This window comes from Solanum stenotomum, chromosome 9 (genome assembly GCF_019186545.1).
Source record: "Solanum stenotomum isolate F172 chromosome 9, ASM1918654v1, whole genome shotgun sequence".
NCBI classification, from domain to species: Eukaryota; Viridiplantae; Streptophyta; class Magnoliopsida; order Solanales; family Solanaceae; genus Solanum; species Solanum stenotomum.
The window spans coordinates 10,101,659-10,128,569 of NC_064290.1; the positions used below are offsets into that span (position 1 = coordinate 10,101,659).

At 31.5% G+C, this 26,911-nt stretch overlaps 3 protein-coding genes across 3 annotated transcripts; 2 read left to right on the forward strand and 1 right to left on the reverse strand.

Moving 5' to 3' along the window:
• Nucleotides 1-1,775: 1,775 nt before the first annotated feature.
• LOC125877258 (F-box protein At3g07870-like) lies at nucleotides 1,776-2,906 on the reverse strand. Its single transcript, XM_049558605.1, has one exon. The coding sequence runs from the start codon at nucleotides 2,904-2,906 to the stop codon at nucleotides 1,776-1,778; it is 1,131 nt and encodes a 376-aa protein (XP_049414562.1).
• A 4,403-nt stretch (nucleotides 2,907-7,309) lies between these two features.
• On the forward strand, nucleotides 7,310-14,442 carry LOC125876076 (pescadillo homolog). The gene is made up of 14 exons (XM_049557190.1): nucleotides 7,310-7,440; nucleotides 7,526-7,611; nucleotides 8,582-8,830; nucleotides 8,924-9,049; nucleotides 9,139-9,223; nucleotides 9,308-9,418; nucleotides 9,984-10,077; nucleotides 10,149-10,429; nucleotides 11,194-11,301; nucleotides 12,854-12,975; nucleotides 13,079-13,298; nucleotides 13,539-13,757; nucleotides 14,120-14,333; nucleotides 14,364-14,442. Exons 1-13 carry the CDS (start codon nucleotides 7,417-7,419, stop codon nucleotides 14,204-14,206), a joined length of 1,812 nt encoding a protein of 603 aa, XP_049413147.1. The 5' UTR covers nucleotides 7,310-7,416; the 3' UTR covers nucleotides 14,207-14,333; nucleotides 14,364-14,442.
• Nucleotides 14,443-26,121: 11,679 nt separating this feature from the next.
• Nucleotides 26,122-26,869, forward strand: LOC125875806 (F-box protein SNE-like). The gene has a single exon (XM_049556844.1). It carries the CDS (start codon nucleotides 26,171-26,173, stop codon nucleotides 26,651-26,653), a length of 483 nt encoding a protein of 160 aa, XP_049412801.1. The 5' UTR covers nucleotides 26,122-26,170; the 3' UTR covers nucleotides 26,654-26,869.
• The last annotated feature ends 42 nt before the right edge of the window (nucleotides 26,870-26,911 follow it).

The window sequence follows — 26,911 nt, forward strand, 5'->3', positions numbered from 1 at the left end:
GGGGGGGGGGCGTTGGGGTAGGGATAAAAATATATTTGAAAATTTAAAATATAAGAAAATTTAAAAAATTTAATTTTTTTTGAATGAGGAGGGTCGGGTACGAGGTATGGGGAGGGTCGGGTACGGGATATGGTTAGGGTAGAGTAAGAAAAAAATATTAAAGGATGAAGTAGAGTTTTGGAAAATGTTTTCCTTAAATTTGGAAGGAAGTTATTTTTCTTAAATTTGACGAAAATGAGTTGATTTGAAAAACATTTTTCAAACATTTTAAGTCAACCAAACATGGGGAAATTGAAAAATATTTTCCTCCATACCAAATACACCCTCAGTATAAGTGTTAGTAAAAACAATATATAAGATAACGTTTTATATGTTAATGCTCATTTTGTCCATATGTGATTGTCATGTTGAACTGCCTAGGTGGACTGTTATGTCATCTTATGTATTGAGATAGTAATTGTGTGGTGGACTACCACCTCGAGGGATGAACAAGGAAGAATATTATTATTGAGAGGAAGGTATTTTTGTCATGTTGGACTGCCTGGGTGGACTATCATGTTAGCTCTAATGACAAAGATAACATTTTAAGGATATTTGTGGTTCAATACATAGACGGCAAGAGTAATTTTGATCCCAAACATAATTAAAAGATATATATGAGCTATTTCGAATAGTTCGAGGGTAATTTTAACCCTTTTCCTTAGTGTTTTTTGTTGTGCTACTAGAAATTAGTATATAACTTAATTTATCAGATTTTAAATATAGAAAACCTTGGGTGCCAGCAGATAGCTAATTCTTTTTTATCAAAGAAACTTCAGTTACTACCTTGCTGATAAAATCATTAGCAAAAAAATCGACATAGTCCAACTCCGTCAAGCTTGTATGAGTACTGAAGAAGTATAGAGCACTTTGGTTGGTTGTTGACCAATAGAAGGCGTGGGAGAAAAAAACCAAATGCAAATTCTTAGAAATGAAAGAGATCATAGTGATCGATGGTACTTTGAAACTCATAAAAACAAAAAACCTTTGATGAGTACTTTTTTTTAATGACAAAGGAAACCCATCGCCGCTACCATTTGGGTGCGCACAGGGTAAAACCCCCGCTCCTATGCAATAGCTTTCAAACCACATAGGAGAGCTAACCCGCTCTAGACAAGCCTGGTGCGAANTCGACATAGTCCAACTCCGTCAAGCTTGTATGAGTACTGAAGAAGTATAGAGCACTTTGGTTGGTTGTTGACCAATAGAAGGTGTGGGAGAAAAAAACCAAATGCAAATTCTTAGAAATGAAAGAGATCATAGTGATCGATGGTACTTTGAAACTCATAAAAACAAAAAACCTTTGATGAGTACTCTTTTTTTATGACAAAGGAAACCCGTAGCCGCTACCTTTTGAGTGCGCACAGGGTAAAACCCCGCTCCTATGCAATAGCTCACAAACCACATAGGCGAGCTAACCCGCTCTAGGCAAGCCTGGTGCGAAGAGCTCGACCCAGAAGGCAAACCCCTTGCTTTTGCTGGCAAGGGGTTTCGAACTTGAGACCTCCAACATGGAAGTCCCAAACCCAAACCACAGGGCCATACTGTTTTTATCTCATGGTCCTCTTCCTACCGGTGTACGTTGATCGTTATTTGAGTCCTCTAAAGAAAGCTCCATGTAATGGCTTGGTTGGACAGTGCTAGCTACTACGTGTATAGAATTCGTCTTATACACGAGAACAACCACTTTACTCCGGTCAAATGCTTGAAACTAATCTCCATCTGTTTATGCCAAATCAAGCAAATTCAGTATTCTCGAGTTTTAATAACTTTTGGGGTGAAACAAGAGAGCCAACATGAACAACCGCCTTGAAGGACCGTGGCATTCCAGAAATACGAAGTTCACGTAGTGTTTTGCTCAGAGGATTGTAACAAAGCAAAGTCCCACCATGCTGCAGCATCAACTCTCCATTTCTCTGAAAGAAAAGAGGCTGGACAGCTCCAATGATAAGCCCAACTTCACTACAAACTATTTTCAAACGCTTTGTCCACGACTCCTTGACACCATAATCCTTCATTACCCAAATCTCTACATAATCTTGACACTTATGTCTAGTAGCCGATAGACAACCTTGCAAAACACCCAACATATAGTTGAGTCTTCCCGAATCAAAATCCGGATGAGGAATGACTCCAAACACCTCATTTTCCAAATCAAAACCAACAATTTGATCAACAAGTTTAGGACCATCATAGCCAGAACTAACCCAATGAAGAGTTTCATTCACACATGCCCCAGACAAATCCCTACCGCGAAGTGAATAAGGATATGAACCGTTACATCTCCATGAATCATCCCCAATAGTATATACACAAACACCAGACCTCAAATCATCATTATCATCACCAACAATTTCCCTTCTATAATACACAATCTCCACCACCTTATACACATTCCTCTTAGGTAAAAACCCAAACCCCACAACAACATTCATAGGATCCCCCAAATCCCTAATAGGGTTAGGCAAGAAAACAAAATCCCCACTACATGGATTTAGTATATGAGTCAAATACTTAACAATTGGATCAAACAAACATAGTAATCCATTATAAGAACCCAAAATTTCATAATTACTCAAAAAGGGGTAATGGGAAATTAAGTTAACACACTTATAATCATCAGTTCCATCACTCTGTACAAAAGATAACTTACTGTGCCAACAAGTTCTGTGAATGGGAATTGAGGTTTTGAGGATGAGACCATAAAAGATTTCATTTTTAGATGAAATTGAGAGATGGGTATCAATCAGATGCAATTCAGATGTCAAATAGAGCCAAGATTTACAAACAAACCTGCACTTTACAAGGGATTTGATGGGTAATCTTGAAAGTATGTCGATCACTGTTTCACTTGAAAGCTTTTCCATTTTTTTTCCTTTAGAGGTAAGTTTGAAGATGAGAAGAAACTGTATGTAGATGATTATATTGTTAAAGTTTCAATCTTTTCACTATTTTGTTGAAAAATCTTCTTTGGTTGAGTGTTGCCAAAGAAAGAAAAATTGAAGTCAAATTATGATAAGTTTATGGACAAGTACGAATTTGAGCAGATATCTTGATTCTTGAGTATTTATGATATTGTTAGGGATGATTTGGTTGGAACAAGTTATTCCAGAATTAGTTATCTTGGGTTAGCTGTCCTGGAATAACTTATCCTACCATGTGAGATAACTTATTTCATCACTATAATATTAATGGTGGAATAAGTTATCCCAAACATGGCTATCAAACAACATACAACAATTTTATCCCATCAATATTTCTTATCCTATCACTATTTTTTTTTTATCCCTCACATCAAAGACCCCTTAAAGCATTCTCTATTCCAAGGAGCAAGCTTCATTACCCTGTTTTTAAAGATGAGAAAAAAAGTTATTTCTTAGGAATAATTGATTCCTCCACTTTTCGTATTCATTTGGTAGAGTGTATAAAAATAATACAAAATATATCGTATTAGTAATGATTGAATTAGGTATGCTTGCATTAATTATGTTAAAACTTTTCTTATACAGTGTTTGATTTGATGTACTAAATAATCATGCATTGCATAAAAAAAATTAAAAAAAACATTTGTTTTTAAAAATATACTCCACAAATATAGTGGAGAGGATGTGGAAGGTTTATGAAGGATAATTGTATCTCTAACTATGCTAATGCATTAGAACCCATTGCATTGCTAATGCATAGAAATCAATGATATTAGCAATACACCCCTCAATACACAATAAAGTGTGTTACAAATACAAACATTAGTTATACATTAATTGAAAAAGTGTACCAAACAAGATACTAATAATACACGAAGTCAATACATGAATTATTTTCTTCAATACACTCTACTAGACTACCCCTATGAAAGTTATAAAGTGTTAGGTAATTACTCTGCAAGTTTTTAACATCTTAATTATATCTCTCCTAATCGAACTGAATTAGTCCACATAAGATGAACAACAACCCAAATGAAAAATTTCAACAAAATCTAGTATAATCAATATACATGTGACATACTATGTGTTATATGTATATATACATATTATACCTAATATATACTACTATATATGTGACATATTTTTATATATGTGCATATTATATATTTGTATCAACTACTTATATATTTTGGTAAAATCCCAACTCTCAATCTCAAGAATTCTTTCCAATCTCTCAAAGTAGCATTACTATAGTTTGCTTGAATAAATTTATTAATCTCATTGACCCAACATTATTATTAAAGTGATGCACTTGATCTTGTCATTTATTTTCTTGAGATTTTTACACTTTATATTACATGGTTTAAGCTTATAATCAAAACAAGTCCATATTTTAAGATTTTACCTTATGTAGATCATTATTATTTCAATTTTTTAAAATGTGCTATGCTACTTTTTCTCGCTTGATTAATTTCTAGCAACAAATATTACAACTCTGGTTGATAGTCTACAATACATTAATACTTATTTATATTAATTTACGCTTAATAGAATTATATTTAATATGCTTTTAAACAAGAACAACATTAGTTTACTAGGTAAACACAATGGAACAATACTTAAATGTTGTCAACCGATTAAGCCTAGTAAATTTAATTTTTTTAAAATAATAAAAAGTGATAGTCATATTTATCATTAAAGATTAACGTGAAAAAAATTAATTTATTTTTAGAGATTGGTGCAACTTTTTTGATGGATAATTTATACTTTTAAATATATTTTTAGCGTCTAATGCAATTTTTTGTGTTGCATATTTTAGAATTTGATGAAACATTTCTAGTGCTTATGATTAATTTTTTTGTCCAATGTTTTCGTCAAACCTAACGAACAAAAAATGTTAAAGTTTTGACAGAGACTAAAAATATTAATAGAAGGAATTGCTCATGTGTTAAGCACCCTCTATCTCCAGCTCTAAAGTTATGAGTTTGAGTCACTAAGAGAGAGTAAAAAGAATGAAGGATCCTAAAGAAGGATTAAAAAAAAACTAAAAGTTTTAATTTCTGACCAACTTAAAAATCTAAAAAGGAAACTGCGAAGTATATATTTAAGAAACTATTTTAAACAATAACTTAAATGTAAGGGATCATTTTTGTGTTTTTTTGGGGGGGTTATATTCAACGATAATTATGTAGAAATATTAATTTATTTAATTGATTTGGTTAATTTTTAATTAAATCACGAATACCCTTAATGTAAGGATCTAATATATGGATGAGAGGGAAATGGAACAAACGTAATAATACTAAGGACCCATTTGGTATGACGGATAAAGAAAGATATTTGAGATAAAAAAAAAAAGGGCAATTAACATATTATTTTATTAATCACCAACTAAAATATTCAAAACCGTGCTAACCATTACCCTGGTTGCTCCTCATAATATCCTTATAGTAACCTAAGAAACTTTAAACACATAAATCGTATAATGAACATATAGTTTCATAAAGATTCATATTGCCCCTAACTCATATACATGTTTGTCTTTATAGTATAAAGCAATGCCGCTTTGTTGTGGTAACTTGCTGGAATATCCCACCATTTCTCTCACACCAAATCTCATAAACCATTACTGCAAAGCAAGCTTTTAGAAGAATCTTATGTGTTGAGCTGATTTTGTTGTTGTTATGTGCCCAAGTCCATTCTTGGTCTTAAGGAAGTATATGTCTTTGTCATTTCAATCATCTCAATGTACCCTGCTAGATGTGGTGAGAGTATTCACAATCGAAGAAGAGGTTGTGTAGTGATTCATCGTGCTCACATAATATACATACTCAGATCCCACATTAACATACATACAACGGCGTGATTCCATACTTTTAAGTTGATGAAGTTCAGACCTCCAACTCCTTTTGGTAAACAAATCTTCTCCCAAGTTACCATAGCCCTTCTAGAGATTCTAGCTTCACCTGTCCATAAATAGGGTTTGCAAGCAGCCTCAATCAGTTTAATCACCTTTTGAGGAAGTAGAAAGATAAATTTTTGATATCTCTTCATTTCTTGTTTGATTGTTTGAGACTGCTTAACCCAAGATTAGTACTCCCTCTGACCTTAATTACTTGTCCGTTTTTCCTTTTTTAGTTGTCCCTAATTACTTATCAATTGTGACAAATCAAGAAAGGACAATTTTTTTTACATATTATACCCTTAATTAATTATGTTGAAAAAGGTAGAATTTCTTGAAAATCTTAAATTTATAATTCACCCACTTCATAATTATTAGGGGCAAAATGGTAAACTCATTATGTCAATTATTATTTTCTTAATAGGTGTGTCAATTCANNTTTTGAGGAAGTAGAAAGATAAATTTTTGATATCTCTTCATTTCTTGTTTGATTGTTTGAGACTGCTTAACCCAAGATTAGTACTCCCTCTGACCTTAATTACTTGTCCGTTTTTCCTTTTTTAGTTGTCCCTAATTACTTATCAATTGTGACAAATCAAGAAAGAACAATTTTTTTAACCTATTATACCCTTAATTAATTATTTTGAAAAATGTAGAACTTCTTGAAAATCTTAAATTTATAATTCACCCACTTCATAATTATTAGGGACAAAATGGTAAACTCATTATGTCAATTATTATTTTCTTAATAAGTGTGTCAATTCAAAAGTAGACAAGTAATTAGGGACACAGAGAGTACTTGATGAGTTATCCTTTCCTCTAGATGGAACAACAATTATGAGATAACTTATTCCGAGATGAAATAGTTAAAATAACAAAAATATCCCTCAAATCCTTTTTATAGTCAATTTCACATATTTTACATCTATAGAAAATATTTTATCGTAAACAAATAACTTATTCTTAGAAATTATGCAAGATATGTTATTTTATACAATGAATTAAATATTTATTCACTAAGAAATAGTAGTACTAAAGTAACTAATTCAATCGTAACCTGTCATTTTTTTTAGGAAAAAAGATAAATATACCTTCAAACTATTGTAAATGGTATGTAGACACCCTCCGTCATACTTTTGGGATATTGGTGCCCCTGCCGTCCAAAAACTAAAGCAAATATACCCTTTATATTAACAAACATACACGTGTCATAATCTTATCCGCCAACCCAATGGATTAGATTGCACCACGTGTCCCTATTTAGTCTTCCTTTAGAATGGAGGGTATATATGCTCTAGTTTTTTGACGGCAGGAGCACTAATATCCCAAAAGTATGACGGAGGGTATCTACATACCATTTACGATAGTTTGACCCTTTTTTTTTTTTGAAATAAATGAAAAGTTATGTTATTAATGTTAATATCTCTTAAAAAAGGGACATATTGGGTAAAAAATCTCCAAACTCCTATTAAAACCCCAATTCTTCGGCAGCCCTAAAAAATCCCTTTGCCGCCACACTCCCCAGCCTGTTCGACTCCATAGTCAGTAGCCATGCCGAAGCATTATCGGCCTGCTGTGAGTTTCTACCTTTTGCTTAATTAGTTAAGTTTCGCCTTTTTTTTCTTTCAATTTGGATATAATTTTTGTATGTTTTTTACAGGGGAAGAAAAAAGAAGGAAATGCTGCAAGATATATTACAAGGTCACAAGCTGTGAAATATCTTCAAGTCAGTTTATCACTGTTCAGGTATTCCCTTTTTCTCTCTGTTTATTGAATAAGTTCTTGTGATTTGGTCTTAGAATGTTCTTGTATTTGAAATATATGATTTTTATAGTGTATCTACTGAGTTTGAGCTATTGGTTGTATAAATTCAGTGGCGGAGCTAGGTTGAAGAAAGGGGGTTAAAATTATACTGTTCAAATAGGAAAAAAAGGATTGTTTTTGGTTTGTTTATGTGTAAACTGTTTTTTGGTCTCGCCCCTTTTCTCTATATTTATCCTTTTTGTTGAGAAGAACAAGTTCTTGTGGTTAGGTCTTAGATTTTATGGCGTATCTGCTGATTTTGAGCTATTGGTTGTATAAATTCTGTGGTGGAGCTAGGTTGATGAAAGGGGGATTCATATTATACTGTTCAAATAGGAAAAAAAGGATTTTTTTGGTTTGTTTACATATAAGCTGTTTTTTGGTCTCTCCCCTTTTCTCTCTATTTATCCTTTTTGTTGAGAAGAGTAAGTTCTTGCGGTTAGGTCTTAGATTTTATGGTGTATCTGCTGATTTTGAGCTATTGGTTGTATAAATTCAGTGGTGGAGCTAAGTTGAAGAAAGGGGATTCAGATTGTACTGCTCAAATAGGGAAAAGGGAATTTTTTGGTTTGTTTATATATAAGCTGTTGAATCGCCTTGACATAAGAAATAAATATAGTGAAGTGGCAAAGGGGTTCAAAAATTGCTACTTTGAATTAGTTGTATGAATATCTGGCTTTGGCACTTCTTGTGTTTTTATTATTGAGGTATAAGCTTTGTTGGTGTCTTTATTAGTAAGCAGTTAATGTCAAAAAGTTTCAGACTTTAATTTGCATGGAAGGGATTTAGGGATGACTCAATTCTGAACTAGTTGGAGTCGGTTTATATGTGTCTGTTTTAAGCAGTTGGCTCTACTATGGCTTTCTGTAGGGAAAGATTATTTACGACCTTTTATTGTTATATGTGGATACAGGAAGCTATGCATCTTGAAAGGTATTTTCCCCCGTGAACCAAAGAAGAAGGTTAAGGGAAACCACCATACCTACTATCACACCAAAGATATTTTGTTCCTGAAACATGAGCCCTTACTTGAGAAGTTCAGAGAAATGCGAGCATATGAGAAGAAGATTAAGAAAGCAGTCTCAAAGAAGAACCGGGATCTTGCTGAACGCCTGCTAACTCGCAAGCCCAGTTATACCCTTGACATGCTTATTCGTGAGAGGTTAGTTTATTCGATCGTAGACATCATTGTTTTACAAGTGAGCCAGAAGCATGCCTGGTACTTAACTACTATTGTTAATCATGATTGTTCTAGGTACCCTAAATTCATTGATGCACTTAGAGATTTGGATGACTGCCTTAGTATGGTACACTTGTTTGCTGCATTACCTGCTGTAGAGAGAGAAAAGATACCGGTAAACCGTGTCCATAACTGCCGAAGGTGAAGCATTTTTTTTCAGGTCTAGTTGGTAGTGTTATTTTCTTTTACCTATATACATACTTATCAACCGTACTCTTATGATGGATTAGGTTGGGTCATGAATGGCAAGCCTACATTGCTCGCACTCATAAACTAAGGAAAACATTTATATCAGTGAAAGGAATATATTACCAGGTATTATGACTTCGTAATTTGTTTAGTTCCCACGAACATGGTGATATTTTTTTCTTAGCTTGATTTACTAGTTGCTCTCTGCAGGCAGAAATAGATGGGCAGAAAATCACTTGGTTGACTCCACATGCATTGCAACAAGTACTTCCTGATGACGTTGACTACAACATCATGCTGACTTTCTTGGAATTTTATGAGGCCAGTAACATTTGTATATATCATTATTTTGAATTTGTATTTGTGGTATTTGTTGCTTGTAAGAGTAATTCTGCTTAAGAGCCTCTATAGTAGAAGTCTTGATCATTTCCTTGAGTCTGCAATTTTTGCTGGAGAGTTGAGCAGAATATAATTCGTATTGGTGAGCCATCTTTTTAACTGCATACCTGTACAAATGCAAACTTGGCCAGTATATTGAGAGTGCAATAAAAAAAATATGCTCTCTTGCTCATTCTCTTGCAATTGTGTGCAAATACTAGTTAGTTGGAAGTGAACTAGTATTTGGCAAAGTTGTATGCCTCTCCCTTGAATTTGATTAGGGAGAGCATTTTGCTTGCTTCTATCTCAGTCTTTCATAGATTTACATTGGTGGAGTTAGATGCATCTGTGTATTTACCTTTTCAAGAAAGGAGTTGTATGCTACTCATTGAATTTAAAAGAGAGAGAGAGAGAGGGAGAGTATTTTCTTGCTTCTATGAGTTGATTTCTCCAATATGTTATTATCTTATAATTGTTGAGTTTAACATGTTAAATTTTTCGAATGCAGACACTCCAAGCTTTTGTTAATTTCAAGCTTTACCATTCAATTAATGTGAAGTATCCTCCCATTCTTGATCCTCGGCTTGAAGCTTTAGCTGCCGGTAAGATTTCATCTTTTCCTTTTTACTTCATTTTTTATCAGCTGTTAAGAAAATTCTCACATTTTCTACAGATCTTTATGCATTATCTAGGTACTTCGATAACAGAGCCTCCATGACAGAGTCAACAACTACTAGCTTCTCTGAATCTGATGTGAGTAAGGACCAAGGAAAGGGGCCAAACTATGACGAATCTGAACTTAGACTTGCTCAACTGCAACAACAGCTTCCTTCCAATGAGCCAGGTGCATTAATGCACCTTGTTCAAAATGCTGCGGAAACTGATGAAGATGATTCCGAAACCAGGGAATGCAAAACACTTTTCAAGGATGTCAAGTTCTTCTTGAGTCGTGAGGTGGGCGATGTTTCTTTTAAAGTGAAAATAATATAATTAAAATGGTGGTTTTTGTAATATGAAGAAACTTATATTTTCATTTTAATAAAATATATATAAAGAATTTTATATTGATAAGAATTTTTTTTTTCTTTGTGTCCCATCTTTTTCTGCTATCTTCGTTCATTTCAAACTGTAGCTGGAAAAACGGAGTGTGGTGGTTTGTCATTCTGTGATAGCATGGGAGCACTTTAGTAAGGGAAGTTCAAAATAGAAATGTTATCTGGATGAGATTCATAGTAGAAAATTGCATTTACTCCCAATAGATGATCATTTAATTGCATCAACATGAATTCAAAATGCTTAGTTTGTTTGTGAATCATCTTCGGATTGGCTATGGCATTTTCATTTCTAATGTAGCCCTACGATAGTTGATATGGAGGAGGTGCTTGGCTGTGCCGGAAGTAGAACATGAGGGAACTGTGTAGTAGTCGTTTTGACAAATTAATCTGGTTGCTATGCCAATTATTGTTGATTTTTTTCATTTCTTGTTTTGGATTGAATTCCTTGTTAAGCATATTTATCTTATTCATATTCATTTAATTTATTATTTGAAGTTTTGACATTTCACTTTGTGGAAGAATGACCTTCTGAATTTGTATCTCCTATGCATCCCCTTTTTGCCTCCTAAACTAATATTGTTGTGACCATGGTGCCGCCGTGCATCCTTTTCATCTTTTGTTCCTTTTCTGATTTATCATGTTGCTTTTGTCTCTCATGCTCAGGTTCCCAGAGAGTCACTGTTGTTTGTTATCCCTGCTTTTGGTGGTAGCGTTTCTTGGGATGGTGAAGGGGCACCATTTAAAGAGACTGACCAAAATATCACTCATCAGGTAATTTTTTTTATTTTTTATTTTTGTGAAGGTAAACATTCATCAGGTAAGGTTTTGCGAAATTGAAAATTTTGTAAAAATAAATCAAGCCTGAAAACAGTTCTTGAAATCTGGATTTAGCATGTTTCTTGTGAAACTGTGTATGTGATACATCTTGTTGCTACTTCTCTAAGCCCTCCTTTAATGTTTTCACATGTAGAAAAATAACTTCACATCTTTCTGGTTTCTGCCTTCTCTTTCTCACGTTGTAGAATTTACTTGTAAAAAGAGTTGTTACCATTTGATTTGTTACCATTTGATAGTAACAATGATTTGGTGTTGCACCTCTAGCGTGGGTGTTGTGGCTTTGACTTGGACACACTTTGTAAGAGGAAAGCATTGACTTAAAAATTTGGACGTTGCACTTTATGGTCATCATGCCAATAGGTCTGAAACTGAGATGATGATGTTGTGTGTGTGTATTGTATCTATATGAGGTGCTTCTATCCTTTTAGAGAGTGAATATGCCTCCAGTGCCTAGGTGAGAACGGTGAAAGAAAGAGAAGGGGAAGCAATGAGGTAGAGGAGGAATCATTCGACTCATTAGGATCATTAGGATCACGACCTGCTGCAGCTTATGTAGTGGTTGGCCTTATAAGATCACTAAGCTGCTCTTCCCTCTCCCCTTCATTAAGTAAGTGGAAAATAGTTGTCAGCATAATCTATGGAAGCATTTGACTCATTAGGAATAGGACCACAATCTGCTGCAGCTTATGTAGTGGTTGGCCTTATAAGCTTGCCTGGTGTCACTTCCCTCTCCCATTCACTTATTAAGTGGAAAATAGTTGTCAGCATACATTATGTATGTATAGCTGACATTTAATTTAGCAGTGCTAAATGGAGCGTGTGCCATTCGATTTGACATTGAAGAAGTGTACAATTATATTTTAACCTCCTCGGCTTAGGATTAAGCCTAATATACCTAGTATATACTCATTTAACCATGTGCCGGTTTATCTGGGAGTCTATATGCAGTTTGTAAGAAATAGTTGTTTGTTCGAGATGTAGTTGATTGATTCATTGACTAAAGTGATAGACTAATAAACATTTGTGGTCATTTATGATTATGAGATTGTAATTGCAAATGGAATTTCTATTTCACCTTCTTGCTGTCTTTTGGTTTGTGATAAAAATTTATCCTAGCACGTGTCAAGCTTAATTGTGCTGCTTCTCTTATATATTCTGCAGTGTTTATTAAAACAAAAGCGATAGGTATTATTAACCATATTAGGTAGAAAAAGCTGGTTATAAAGCATTTTATTATTGATCACAGCTTGAATAAAATGAAAAGAGGTTAGTGTTTTAGGATGTTCCTGATCAAAGGTGTGGTTAGGATCCACAATCTTAATGTCAGGGGAAGGCATCCAATTGCGTAATGTCTAGCGTTAATAATGGAAGTCTTGTGCTTAGGGCAAGTGTTCTTACACATATATAGAAACATTCTTTTAGTTTTACATTCCTTGTGAAATATTTGGTTCTGGCATTGGGTTCATATCATCATATGCTTGTGCAGATTGTTGACCGGCCAACACAGGGCCACAAATTCCTTTCCCGAGAATATGTCCAGCCACAGTGGATTTATGATTGTGTTAATGCACGAATCCTTTTACCAGTTGAGGAATATATCGTGGGAAGGTATGCTCCAAATAAGATAATGTGTCTTTCTTAGTTTTCTATTATTTGTTTGCTAACAATAAAAGTCAACTAAACAGTAATGAATGCTTAATATTGTCTTCAGGATTCCTCCGCCACACTTATCACCTTTTGTTGATAATGAGGCCGAAGGCTATGTTCCTGAATATGCAGAGACCATCAAGCGTCTACAGGCTGCCGCAAGAAATGAAGTGCTTCCAATGCCAGGGGTGGGCAAAGAGGATTTGGACGACCCTCAAAATTTACTTGTGGAAGGCGTCATCGACCGTGCTGAAGCTATTGAAGCTGCCACGAAAAAGCGGAAGGTACGGTTTAGATGAGAGATTCGAGAAGAAGATACATGGTTTGATTTAACCTTAAAAGGAAGCATTTGCTTGAAATCCTGGCAAATATTTATGTCTCTCCTAGAAGAGCAGTGGCATTTTTGACTTGCCTAGTAATGTTTTAATACGAGACACTAATATCTAATAGCTTTTCATCTGATTCTTCATTTGTACTTTAATGCTACACATTTATTCCAGCCTAACATAATTTGGATGGTGCAGATGTCTGTTCTTCAGAAGCAGTATCATGATGAATTGAAAAAAGAACTTCGAAGTACCCAAATTTCTACTGCTTCAGATGGGAATAAGGAGAGTGTTTCTGAGCACATTGATGCTGGAGAAGATTCTCTTCCAGATTTAAGTCAAATTTCCAAGGATGCTGACAGCATGTCCAAGATTGTCATGCCACGTAAAAAGCAGAAGCTACTAAAAGCTATGGAGGTAATGTTTTTGATGCTCTCATAGTTCCACACAATGATATTTTTCTGTATTCTAGCAGGTACTAAAACTACGCAATGTTACCTTGCGTCATCATGGAACTTGTTATCTCACCACATATAGGAACTTACTGCAGTGTACTTCTTCAGTGTGTTCCCAACTACTTATTTCAGAATCACTTGTTATAGAAGCAGACACCCTTGCTAACTCCCCTTATAACTTGCAGCATTTTTATTCGTCATCTTTGTTTCTCATGAGGCTGATGGGTGACATATCTTACTGCCCACGCATGTTTTCACTTTGTACATTATGAAGTTTTCTTTGTCTTGACTGATGATTCATGTATACAACTAACTGTCTTGCAGATTGGCAAAGAGCGTAAACAAGCTAGTGTTGATCGTTTGAAAGAGAGGAAGAGAAAGATTGAAGAAGGAAAGAAGTCAGGGAAATAAGCAAAAGCAACAATTGCCCGTGATCTGAAATCGTTTGCTGTGCCGTTTATCGTATTTTCGTTTGGGATTGTTAGTTCTACAATATTTGTATATTTCTGCCAATTTGGCTAAAATTTTGCTACCGTAGGTGTGTTATTTTTTTTTGGTTCAACCGTAGGTGTGTTATGTTTTAGTAGTATTGTACGTCTTTTGAATACCATTTCTCTGCAGCTTAATACATACACCTTTTTCCTGGATATGCAAGACAATATTAATGATTTAATCGTCAATTGTGATCTTAATAGATGAGGAATTTTAGGTCACTAAAATCATATTATGATAATGTGTTGCATGCTTCTTTGAATATTTCTTGTATATGTTCATACTCTATTGCAAAATATCCATATTATTCATTTTTATTCATATTAAATATGAGTCAAGTTAAATATTTTAGTATCTATTTTCGTCTAATTCATTTTCGACTAACTTATATCCAATTCAATCGGTCCGTGTGCCGCCACTCCTAGCTCACTTGTCTACGTCGAGGATCTCCGTTTATTTTTACAACAAAAATAGCTATATCTATAATTATATGACTCAGGACCAAACTGATCACATTTTGAAATACATTTTGATCACTTTTTCTGTTGTCAATTTAATCTAATGATATATATAAAATTGTGTACCGTAAAGTCAAAACTCTTATATACTAATTAAAATAAGACTGACAAATAAGTGATATTCTTCATTATCCAAAGTCGATGTAGACCACTTCTTTAAGAACGAATAAGAATTTAGCCAACTAAAATAGTACTCTAACCAACTGTTTCATACTATCGGACTCTTTTTGATATGATACATTCGTTAAAAAAAATAAAATTAATTAATTAGAGTTCTTTTTAAAAAAATTAACTCCATTTAATAAATTTTAAATTTTAAATTTGACTATAAAAATTTTATGTTGTTGTTTAATACTAAGTAGTACGAGAGAATCTTCTTGATTTTCTAAAATGGACAAGAAAAACAAAACATCTATTTTTGAGATAGAAGTCAAGTAAAATGAAACAAAGGAAATAATGTATTGTCCAAGTCCATAAATAGAGACCAATTACCCATTCATATTTGATATGGGACTCTTAACACAACTTTGCTCAAATTCTCGAGTAAAACAAGTTCATATTTTATTTGAATTTCTTTTTAAAATAAATAAAATTATCTTTAATTCAACATTTAGACAAGAAAAAGTTCGAATGATACTAAAGAAGATTTGACACATGAACAAACTAGCGTTGTCAAAATTTGGTAGCATTCTCTAACTCTCTTATCTAAAGGTTAGTTGATGGTAAGTATTTTTTCTTTCTCTTGAGTTGATTAATAAGATTTAAGACACTAATATTATTTGCTCCATAAAAACACTCTTCGAAGGGTTTTTAAAATTAAAATGTCAACAATATAAGAGGGGACGGGAGTTTTCACAATTAACCATGAAGTTAAATTTTTGAGTGTATGAATTCTAAATATTTTTTTATGAAGAAGTTATTGAATTTTTGATAAGTTATTTATACATAGATTTAAGTAATTTTTTCAAAACACAAACTTAAAATTTATGCTAAAGTTACTGAGTTATGCAAAATTGATATTCATGAATTTGCTTACGAGGTAAAACATTAACATCACACAACAGTACTGTAACGTTCACATCTGACTTTTTTCACACAAATAATGGATCCTAAAAAGCCTGTCATTTGGAGATTGATCTCTATATATATACCAACAACATAAACAACAAACTAGACATTATATATCTCCACGAGTGGGAGGTCTAATTTATCTGAATTCACTATTTTCGACACATATTATAATATATATATATATTTTCTTCATTTTATTTGTCTTAATTTAATTGATCACTTAATTTTGAGAAGTAATAGAAAACTTTTGAATATTACAATTTTAGTTTAAACTAAAGTTTGGAGATAATATCTCAAATGATCACTTAACTATGTATTTTTCTCCCAGAAAGTCACTTAACTTTAAATTTTAACTCAAAAGTGTAACTATGGATTCTTTTCTAAGAAATCACTCAACTTAGATTTTTAACTCAAAAGTCACTCAATTATAAGTGTTTTACTTATAAAGTCACTCAATTATGAGTGATTTACTTACAAATTAAAATCACCCAATTTAGAAATCCCAAATCGAATACCAAATACCCACTCCTACTTTTGAGTTAAAATTCCTAGTTGAGTAACTTTCTGAGAAAATAATTCATAGTTGAGTGACTTAGTTAAAATTTAAAGTTGAGTAACTTTGTGTTTGAGAAAAATGTTAGTTAAGTGATCATATGAATACTATTTTTGTAGAGATACTTTTAAGTAATTATTACTCAACATAACAATAATTTTTAAAATATAGCAATTTAAAAAAGGGAAAAGGGTTTGAAAAATACTGCAACGTTGGCCGAAATTGTTGTCACGATACCACACTTTATGGATGACCTTTTACCCCTACACTATTTAATAGTGTAATTTGGTTAGTGTCTTTTTAATTGATAACTAACTGAACATAAACTGCTACTCTCTAAGAGTAATTTTTTGAAAAACACTTATGATAAAATTAATTTTTTGAATAAGCAAAATTCAGAAACTTGACCAAACAAGCTAGAAATTCGTACATAGCTTTGTTTTGTGACCACAACAACAAATGCCAACAACTAGTAGTTTTTTCAAGAAAATCAAAATAGTAGGTCTTGATTATGACTTCACAACAATCTTATTGGTGTAAAAAATCCATCAAGTTGTCAAAAAGAATCTTGAAATATTGTTGAGATTATTATGTATGTATAGTAGTGTGACAAAATTTATATCATTGGAGTTTCTCTAGGTTTAAGATTTCCTACAAGTTCACAAACATAACACATTGAAAAAAGATGGTAAAAGTTAACAGGAAAAAGAACATTATGAAAGAGCCATTTCAAGATATTGGTAGGATCCATCAAATAGTATATATTGACTACATGTGTGTAACAACTTAGTTATCAAAACCATAATGTACCCCCCCGCCACCCCCACCCCCCCATCACCACCACCCAATTTTATTTTTTATTTTTTTGAAAAAAAAACAGGTAGAAAAATGTATGTATTAGGACTTTTTTGTGAAAATTATTATCTATATCGTTTAAGAATTTAAAATTAAATAATTTTATTATCTTTGATTATATAAACACATTGAAAATGTGAATTTTGGTGTGTGTGTGTCTATAAGGTCCAATAAGATAAAACTATCAAATACTGTATTATTCTAGGAGTAGAATTAACAATCAATTATTATAAAAAGGCAATAAAAGATAATGATAAATTAACGATGTTGTTGTAGAGAGATTTTTTATTGTACATTACTTCAACATACCTAGTATTACTAGTCTCATATAGTGGGATTTGGGAGGGTAGTACGCAGACCTTATCTCTATCTCATAGATAAGATAGATAAGTTGTTTCCGATGATTGTACATTACTTCCTTAGTCTCAAATTAGTTGTCATGTTTTGTAATATTATTATAGATGTATAACAATCAATTATATATTTTTTAATAAAAAGCAATAAAATATTGCGACAAACAAGGTTGGCGTAGAGATTTTTTTATTGTACTTCCTAAGTCTCAAATTGGTTGTCATATTTTGTTTTTTCAAGAGTTAATTTGACTAATTTCTAAAGTTAAATTGAATTAAATCAGTATAATATCATGAAATTAAAATTTATACATTTAAAAATCATATAAAAATATTACAAGTTACAAATTTTCTGAAAGTCGAAGCGTGGACCTATTAGTGAAGCAAATTCAGTGAAGCAACAATTGGTACCATAAAGAAGCGCCCATGAACTAGAGAGTCTTGATCAATTTGAAAGATCATTTAATGTAGTTGAAATAATTGGATTTGGGGTTGTTCGATCAAGTAAACGAAATTAAATGAAATTCATAGTTGTCTCAATCTTACTTTTTTCGTAATCATGTCAATACGATTAAAAAAAAATACTTTAAAATGTTGGTCAAAGCTAACATAATTTACCTTTTTGAAGTGAAACAATACAATTAATTTGAGACAGATGGAGGAAGTATTTCATGGTCACTTTTTTTTGAATGAGGCATGAGATTCCACAATGTTTTGCATTGAGCTAAAAGAGCAGTTAAATTTTTGGATGTCACTTTGTGGCATTGATTAAATTAATTAGTTTCTCTTCCAAAGTGTTTTTCTGCTTAGCTTTCTTGTTTGTTCATTTTCTCTCCAAGCTTTAGTCACTATTAATGTACTNCTCAATCTTACTTTTTTCGTAATCATGTCAATACGATTAAAAAAAAATACTTTAAAATGTTGGTCAAAGCTAACATAATTTACCTTTTTGAAGTGAAACAATACAATTAATTTGAGACAGATGGAGGAAGTATTTCATGGTCACTTTTTTTTGAATGAGGCATGAGATTCCACAATGTTTTGCATTGAGCTAAAAGAGCAGTTAAATTTTTGGATGTCACTTTTGTTAGGGTTTTGCCCTGATTTTCTTATCATAATTTAAGATTTATTTTTCCTTAAAGAAAAAATAAAACATTACCATAAATGTTTTTACTTTTCTTGAAAGGAAAATATAGTATTATTTTATATTTGGTTTACTCTCTCCTTTAGGACTCCTTTTCTAGTAAGAAAAGGTTTTAGAACTCTATAAATATAGGTTTGTTTTCTTCTAACACATATAACAATAACATCCACAATGTAGTCGTTTAAGAGTCTTGTTTATGAGGAGATTTATTCTCTCTAAAGTTTCAATGTTTTTATCAAAAAATAATATTTTGATTTTTAGTATAGTTTTATGTGTCGTCTAATTTATCACTCATGATTTACAAATTGTAAGCTTCCGCATGACGCCCTAATCACCCCTTCAGAACCCAACAACTTTCTGGCATTGATTAAATTAATTAGTTTCTCTTCCAAAGTGTTTTTCTGTTTAGCTTTCTTGTTTGTTCATTTTCTCTCCAAGCTTTAGTCACTATTAATGTACTTTTTGGCAGCTCACACAAACTTCATTATTAATGTTTATGTTGACTAAATGTTAGTGCTTTGTTTGTTTCTCTTTGGCTTTTTCTATTTGCAGCTTATTTTACACTGTCAAATAATATTTCTCCCCTCTTTTTTCAACTTCATGACATCACTGATTATCACACATAATAAAGTGTTCATATTAGATATATTTAAGTTAACTATTTAAAAATATGTTATCTCTTTTAATTGTAGATATTTGCCTCGATCACAAGCCGTAAAAAGCCCAAGCTTATTTCAAATACGTTGATGTGTATACTTAAATTAAAGGAGATAACATGTTTATATGGTCAAATTAATTAACTATCTAATAAACACTTGATAACATGTGCAATTTTTTTTCTTCAAAATTTGAACCGAAAATATCTTATAGAAATACTTTGTTATATGTTCAAATATTAATTAATTGAAATAATTAAGCCTTAATTCATGTTTCGAAATGAAATTTATTAAGAAGTTTAAAACGAGGTATCTATATATTAAGGTTATATACATTAATCATCTATTACTAATTGATCAACTTTAAAATGAAGACAATTTATTATGTGATATCATATAAGCATCACGCATGAAAAGAAAATTCTTTATTTGCTTCCCTAAATGCCTCTATGAAGGGTAGATATAAATTAGTGAGACTTCAATGCAAATATTGATAATCGGGTGGAAATCGCTTTCATTAATAACCTCTCCCTCCCCCTTATTTGATTGTTTATTTATTATCGAGAGAAGTACGGAAAATACTTCCGAACTTGACTCAAATTATTAGTTTCGTCCCTAAACTATTGACACCCTCTACTTGACTAACTAAACTTAGATACACCCCGATCTGCCACATGACATAGCAAGAGGTCTCAAACTCTTGTAGAAGCATGATTAATAAAAAGCTGAGAGAAGTTTTGAAAATACTCCTAAACTTGACGAGAATTTAGGGGTGTATTTTACTCATATTGCAAAGTTGAGTTAGTCAAGTAAAAGAGTATTTTTAAGGTTGTCAATAACTCAATAATCAAACTAATAATTCGCGTTGAATTTAGGGATGTTTTTAATACTTCTCTCATTTATTATTTGCAAGCATTCACAAAATATGATCGAGAAGAGCAAGAAGATCCAGGGAAGTTGAAAAGGAAAATAAATATTCCGTCTGTTAACTTTTACTTATTCACTATATATATTGAAAATCAATATCTATTTTACTTGTTCAGCTTAAAAAATTAAAAAATAATTTATTATTTAGTTTTTAATTTATCAATATAATTAAGTTTAATTATTTCTCAAATTACTATATTAATTAAAAGATGATATAATAAAATTATCATTAATACTATTTATCGCTCCTTAAGAAGAATATATCATATCAATACTAAAAGAAGTAAAAATAAACGAAAAGAGCACTACAATACTATATATTAAGCCTTTAACCACACTTGAAAAACATGACCTAAACTATTCGAAAGACACTACACTAGCTTGATGGGTCGATATTGCTCCAATTAAGCTCATTTAGAATATGTCCACTAATACAAAATCTAGCGGCGTTATATAGAATATTGATTATAAATATTCATGATTATACTATTGTCACAAAATATAATATAGCAATAATTCTATTATTACCGCTAAATTATCTATTAATGGTCGTCATATGAATATGAATGACTGCTGGATCTAAAAAGTGAATTAAACTAATAATTTCTTCGTTTTATGTTCCTCATCTTCACAAGTAGTAACAATAACAAATATACATATATAATTTTAGTGTATGTTGGCATGCATGTATTTTATTATTATAAAATTATATTATAATAAACGACAATGACATGACTTCAACGGTTTTAATTTTATTTTTTTTATGATTATTAGTTTAGACATAGTTTTAAACCATATGATTAACTTATGTTGGCATGCATATTAAAAACGACAATGACATGACTTCAGCCATTTTAATTAATTAATTATAAAATTTAATGACTATGATAGTAGTTTAGGCATGATATTATTTTTTAAAACCATATATGATTGACTTGTTAGCTTAGAGCAAATATCTTACAAAAACAAACAACATAAAAGAGACGTTGAGGGAGTGAGTGAAAAATGTGAATTTTTTTCCACAAGTTTGTAAGTTTGCTATTATCAAATTGCTCTTAATTCACCAAGAATCCATAGTTGTGTGTGCTTCTCATATATGCCCAAGAGACTAATTCCAACACATTAAAAGACAATTATCCCTATGACTAGTTTCTTTCCTTCTAGATACCCCCATATCTAGTTACCCATAACCTAACCCTATTCCTCATCCTATCTTAGAAACAAGCCTAAATAAATACATACAATGACGAAGTCAGAAATTTTATCAAAAATATTCAAAAATTAATATATATGCACAAAAAATTAGTATATGATTTTTTGAAACGGCTGATGTTTAGCTAAACACCTGTATATATAGACTATCTCTCTATCTTGTCTTAAATTTTTATTTTGACATTCCATCTCAATCTTGTTCTATTTTAACTTTTTAATTAACCTATTTTTAGATTAAAAAGTTAATAATCAATTGAAGTTTATATATATCAATGTAAAAGTTCTTTTGTTTGTAATGAGAGTGCTCAAACTCAAGATCTCTGTTTACTCTAATATTATATTAAAATATATAATTATTTTATCTAAGAATTAAAGTTATTAACTTAAAGAGGACATATTTTATTTACTTAATTATATTTTTAATATATATAAATTTCCGTTTTGATAAAGGGTTAAAGAAATAATGTCAAGTGAAGATTCTATTTCAAAGTGATAATTTAAATATCGGAAAATATATGCTTTCTGTCTCATAGGAATTTGGGGTTTCCCTTTGTACACCAAGAGACAAGCATATATATAGGTACTACTGTTTTCTCTGACCATCAATTTCTACCTTTTGATTTGATTGGACTTTCAAAAGATACATTTGTTTATTTTATTCCCTTCTTTTATGTGTGTATAATAATTATAAAAAAGAATAAAACATGCATTAATAGATCTTATGATATGACTTTTGTCTCTGCCATATATATTAAGTAATTTTTTTTTATCGTTTTGTACGGTGGGAATATAATATCATACTAGCAATTAGTTGATTCATCATCCTTAATTATGTTCATAAAGTATAAATAAACACAATTTTTTTTATATATATATAATTTTTTATTTTTTATTTTAAAAAAATCGATAGTAAGAAAGACTCTTTGAATTTGAGGCACTTAACTCCTATTTTTACTAAGATTAAGATAGAAATGATCAATATTTCTTTTTGTTTATTCCTAAAATATAAAACGATTCATTTGTTCCTGAATGACTTCTTTGAAATGAGTCTTCAACGGCCTCTCACCATAGTTTCCTAAAGGATTAATATGGAGATCCATTACGTATCCGCCATTATTATTATTGCGAATAATTTCTACTATTAATCGTTTTTACCATCACAATTCACAACTAGCTCAACTGTCAATTATCATCACTATCAACACGGCCAACTAATCATCATCAATCCACTACTATCACCAACATCGTCAATTACTAACAACCAATTCCACAATCACCAACATGCAACAACAACATTATCAACCGTCACCATTGTGCTAGTTACTAATCACCTCAACCATCATAACTATTAGCCTATCACTATCACCATTAATAGCCACTAGCATCAATTCCATCACCATAGCTACCACTACAAATCATCTCAACCATCATTTGCGAACGTAAATGTTTTACTTGTTTTTATCCAATAACAATTTTATATTTTATTAAATTTATATTTTTGAAATATTTAATTACTTTTTTATTTACAAATTATATATTTATTATGTTTAAAAATAAATAAATCATGCACATTCAAATATTAAAAAACAAACCGTCTTCTTAAAATCGTAAGCAAATAAACAATTAACCTAATAATATAGAAAATCTATATACAATGTATAAGCCCACAACTTTTAGACTAAGAATATCCTTAGATTAAGATAGTGCAAAATAATTAAGATTGGTATTTATCCTTATCAAATCATTCAATTAGGTGACACATGATAATGAACCTCAAGTTGTCGTGAATAAATCAAAGGATCCTTTCTAATCATTCAAGTAATGGAAACTAATCACTAATTAAATTAGCCACAAATATTTGTCGTTTATATTAAAAAAGTTTAAGTCCTCAACCTTTTCCTTTTTTTCGTTAATCGCTTGAGATAGATAGATACGACAATCAATTTTAGACATATAGCAATATAATATGTAAGTAGGGATGTTAATGGTTCAACCAATTAATCATATCCACGGGCGGAGTTAGAAGTCAGGTTACGGGTTCGATCGAATTCAGTAATTTTTGTTTAAATAATGTATTTTTATTAAAAAGTTTATTAAATAGGTACAACTATTAAGTTTAAAACCCAATTATTAGTCATTACTATAAAATTCAAAACTCATAAGATTAAAATTCTGATTTTACGATATTTAATTTGTAATTTAGAAATTTGCATGACTAATACATATTATGAGGGATTAATATATCTATGTATTAATATGTGCATGATAGAAGATGAAATAACAGATAGAAGTACATAAATAACAAATCTCTACCTTACTTATAATATAATATGTACATACATGTTTGCTTGAGTTGGGTTCAGTACTACTTAACCACAATTAATAATATGTTATATATTGTGCAAAAAAATATCCTTAGTTAAAACCTCCAACCTCAAAGAACAAAATTGGGTAGTGAACCAACGTGTTATTGTCAAATAATATCATTTTGTTCAATATATTAATTTATGCATGATATTAATATATATATATTGAGTAAACAAAGTTAACGAAGCGATGTCGTTTGACAATTGCTGACTTAACGTGGGTCCACCTTGGGATATGAGCAAGATTTGGCTAACGAAGTGATGAAGTAGCAAGTAATTGTTCTTTTCTAAATATGATTAAGACACTAATAAAGTAATTAAGTACTTTTAATTAGAAGTGTTTCACTGAAATTATAATTAAATTTATATAGTGGACATATTCATATGCATACAAAGTAAAACATTAACATCAATACAACACATCTTACGCTAAGCAACATGACTATAACGTTCACATCTCTGACTTCTTTCTCACACACAAATAATGGACACTAAAAAGCCTGTCATCATTTGGAAATTGAATGAAATCTATATATATATCAACAACATAAACAACAAACCACGTTACCATCAAAGGACATGGTATAACGGATGAAACTGCTCTTTCTTTAACTAGAGGTCTTAGGTTCGAGCTTTGGATATAGAAAAATCTTTGACAAAGAGTACTTCCCAGTTCCCCCGAATGGAGCCCCACGTGACGCGAATTTTAATTACTCTGACTCCAATACAAGTACTAGATACCGAACGAAAAAAATAACACATTTTCCCCCAAGCTTTAAATGCATCTTCCACAAGTGGCACATTCGATTCATACTTCGTCTAAACCTAATATTTTTTATGCATATCATAACATGTGCTTTTTCTCCATTTTTTCATATAAATTTTCATTGGATTTTAAATTTAAGAATGTAATGATTTTTTTTAATATTATAATATTTTAAATTAAAAGTGTGTATAACATACTAAAATGCTCTTTAATTTTTTAGCATCTCATATATTTGCTAGTAAAAACTATCAAATATGGAAAATGACATTATTTTTTAAGTCATGAACATAGTCGTTATCATACTTCGATTCAATAGAATTCAATAATTTTGACGTAAACTATTTGTATTTGAAAAAATTTAAAGCCCAATATAAAAAAAAGATTATAATAACACCTACAGAATCCATAAACTAAAAATTCTAATTATTTTGATTTGAAACCTACAAAAGTAAGATACATAAACTAAAAATAAAGAAACTATGTGAAGACTTACTAAAATTACAATAAAAATTAAATTTGAGCTCATAATATTAAAAATACAACAAGTAAAAGTCAAATCCATCAAGTTAAAATCCGTGTGGATAACTCCGAATTTCTAACATCTCACCCTTCAAAGTTCAATCTAATAATTGAGAAGCTAGTTTTGGATTCTTTGTTCCAACTCTTTTGCCCCTTTTAACTTTTCCTTTTGGCTTCTTCTCTTCTCTCCTCGATACCTACCTACCACTCCCCAAGGACGGAGCTATGAAGCGTTAGGGTTCATTTAAATTCTTCTTCGATGAAAAATTATATTTCTTCGTCTTATTTTATATAATGCAATTTAACTTGTCATAAGGTTAAGAAATAAAGATTTTTGAAATTTATAGTCTATTAAATTATTACTAAATATAAAAATGCTTCATTTTTATGGGATTGATTAAAAAAAGAAAGTGAATCATATAAATTGATATAAGAAATATTATTTATACGTTATTAAAATTATTTTTTATTTGGATATATTAATTGTTTAACTTAAACCCTTATATCTGTGTTTACTTTTTCCTACTTTGAAATTCATAAGTTCACACTCTCGCGTGTCTCTTTTAAGTCAAAATCTTTTACCATGAGTTGTAGTGCATTGATAAAACTGTTTTATCCTTAATCAGATGTTTTAATGTCTCAATTTGAGTTCGGGATATGAAGAAAAAGTCTTTTTAAAAGTATCACTCCAAATATGAAGAAAAAATCTTTTTAAAAGTATCACTCCAAATGAACCCTGTAGTGCGCTATTTAAATTTAGTCGAGTATCTAATGTGAATTTTGGACGCCAAATGGGAAACCACCAAAATAAAAAAAAAAAATAAAAAAAAAAAAGTCAAAATCCTTTACACTCTCGATATCTTCTCTACAAATAGGCTTACTTCTCTCTTTACTTCCTTATCTCAACCTTTAACAAACCATTACATCCTGAAAATTTGTGTGAACAATGGGTACCAATTTTTTCATCAATGATAATGAGGATGTATTGATTGAGATATTGAAGAGGCTCGATGGCCGTTCATTGGGAGTAGCTGCCTGTGTATGTAAGCTCTGGTGCGGTATCGCTCGGAACGATTCTCTCTGGGAGCATCTCTGCTTCCGCCACGTGTCGCCGCCGCTGGAGGGTGTGAGGACGGTGGTTTTGGCGCTCGGAGGGTACCGGCGGCTGTATATGGTCTGCGTGAGGCCAGTGTTGAATCGATTGCGAAAATGGAGGCCGATTGGAATGGAATCTGATTCGGAGATTGTGAGGCGAGTTTATTGGACTCGTCATGAAGTCGAGTTATCGTTGTCGCTGTTTTGTGTGGATTATTATGAGAGAGTATTGTTGAGCGGCGGTAGTGGTGGTGGTGGTGGCGGCGGAGGAGACGCTGCGGCGGCGCCGTGTGTATCTTCGCTTATGTTCCTTTGTAAGGCTGTGAATGTTTGAATGAAATTGAATTGAATTTCAAATTAAATTCGGAGATGAAGCTTATTTGACGAGACCAACAAAAATTTGTAGTAGAGTGATAAGTACTCGTTCATACTTAATTAGGTGTCTCAAACTCAAGTCCTATTCAAATACAAAATTGTGTTTATTTCTGGCGTAAATTCGAATTTTGTTACACTCCGAATACAGAAGCTTCATATTATTATTATTATTATTATTATTATTGTTTTTGAGAAGCTTCATTATTCTTTTATCTTA

What these genes read in the sequence shown, in the direction of transcription:
- LOC125875806 (XM_049556844.1), top strand. Translation starts at nt 26,171, where the DNA reads ATGGGTACCAATTTTTTCATCAATGATAATGAGGATGTATTGATTGAG.
- LOC125877258 (XM_049558605.1), bottom strand. Translation starts at nt 2,906, where the DNA reads ATGGAAAAGCTTTCAAGTGAAACAGTGATCGACATACTTTCAAGATTA.
- LOC125876076 (XM_049557190.1), top strand. Translation starts at nt 7,417, where the DNA reads ATGCCGAAGCATTATCGGCCTGCT. An exon ending in CGTGTCCATAACTGCCGAAG is followed by an intron (nt 9,050 to 9,138) that starts GTGAAGCATTTT and finishes ATGATGGATTAG; the next exon opens with GTTGGGTCATGAATGGCAAG. An exon ending in ACCAAAATATCACTCATCAG is followed by an intron (nt 11,302 to 12,853) that starts GTAATTTTTTTT and finishes ATGCTTGTGCAG; the next exon opens with ATTGTTGACCGGCCAACACA.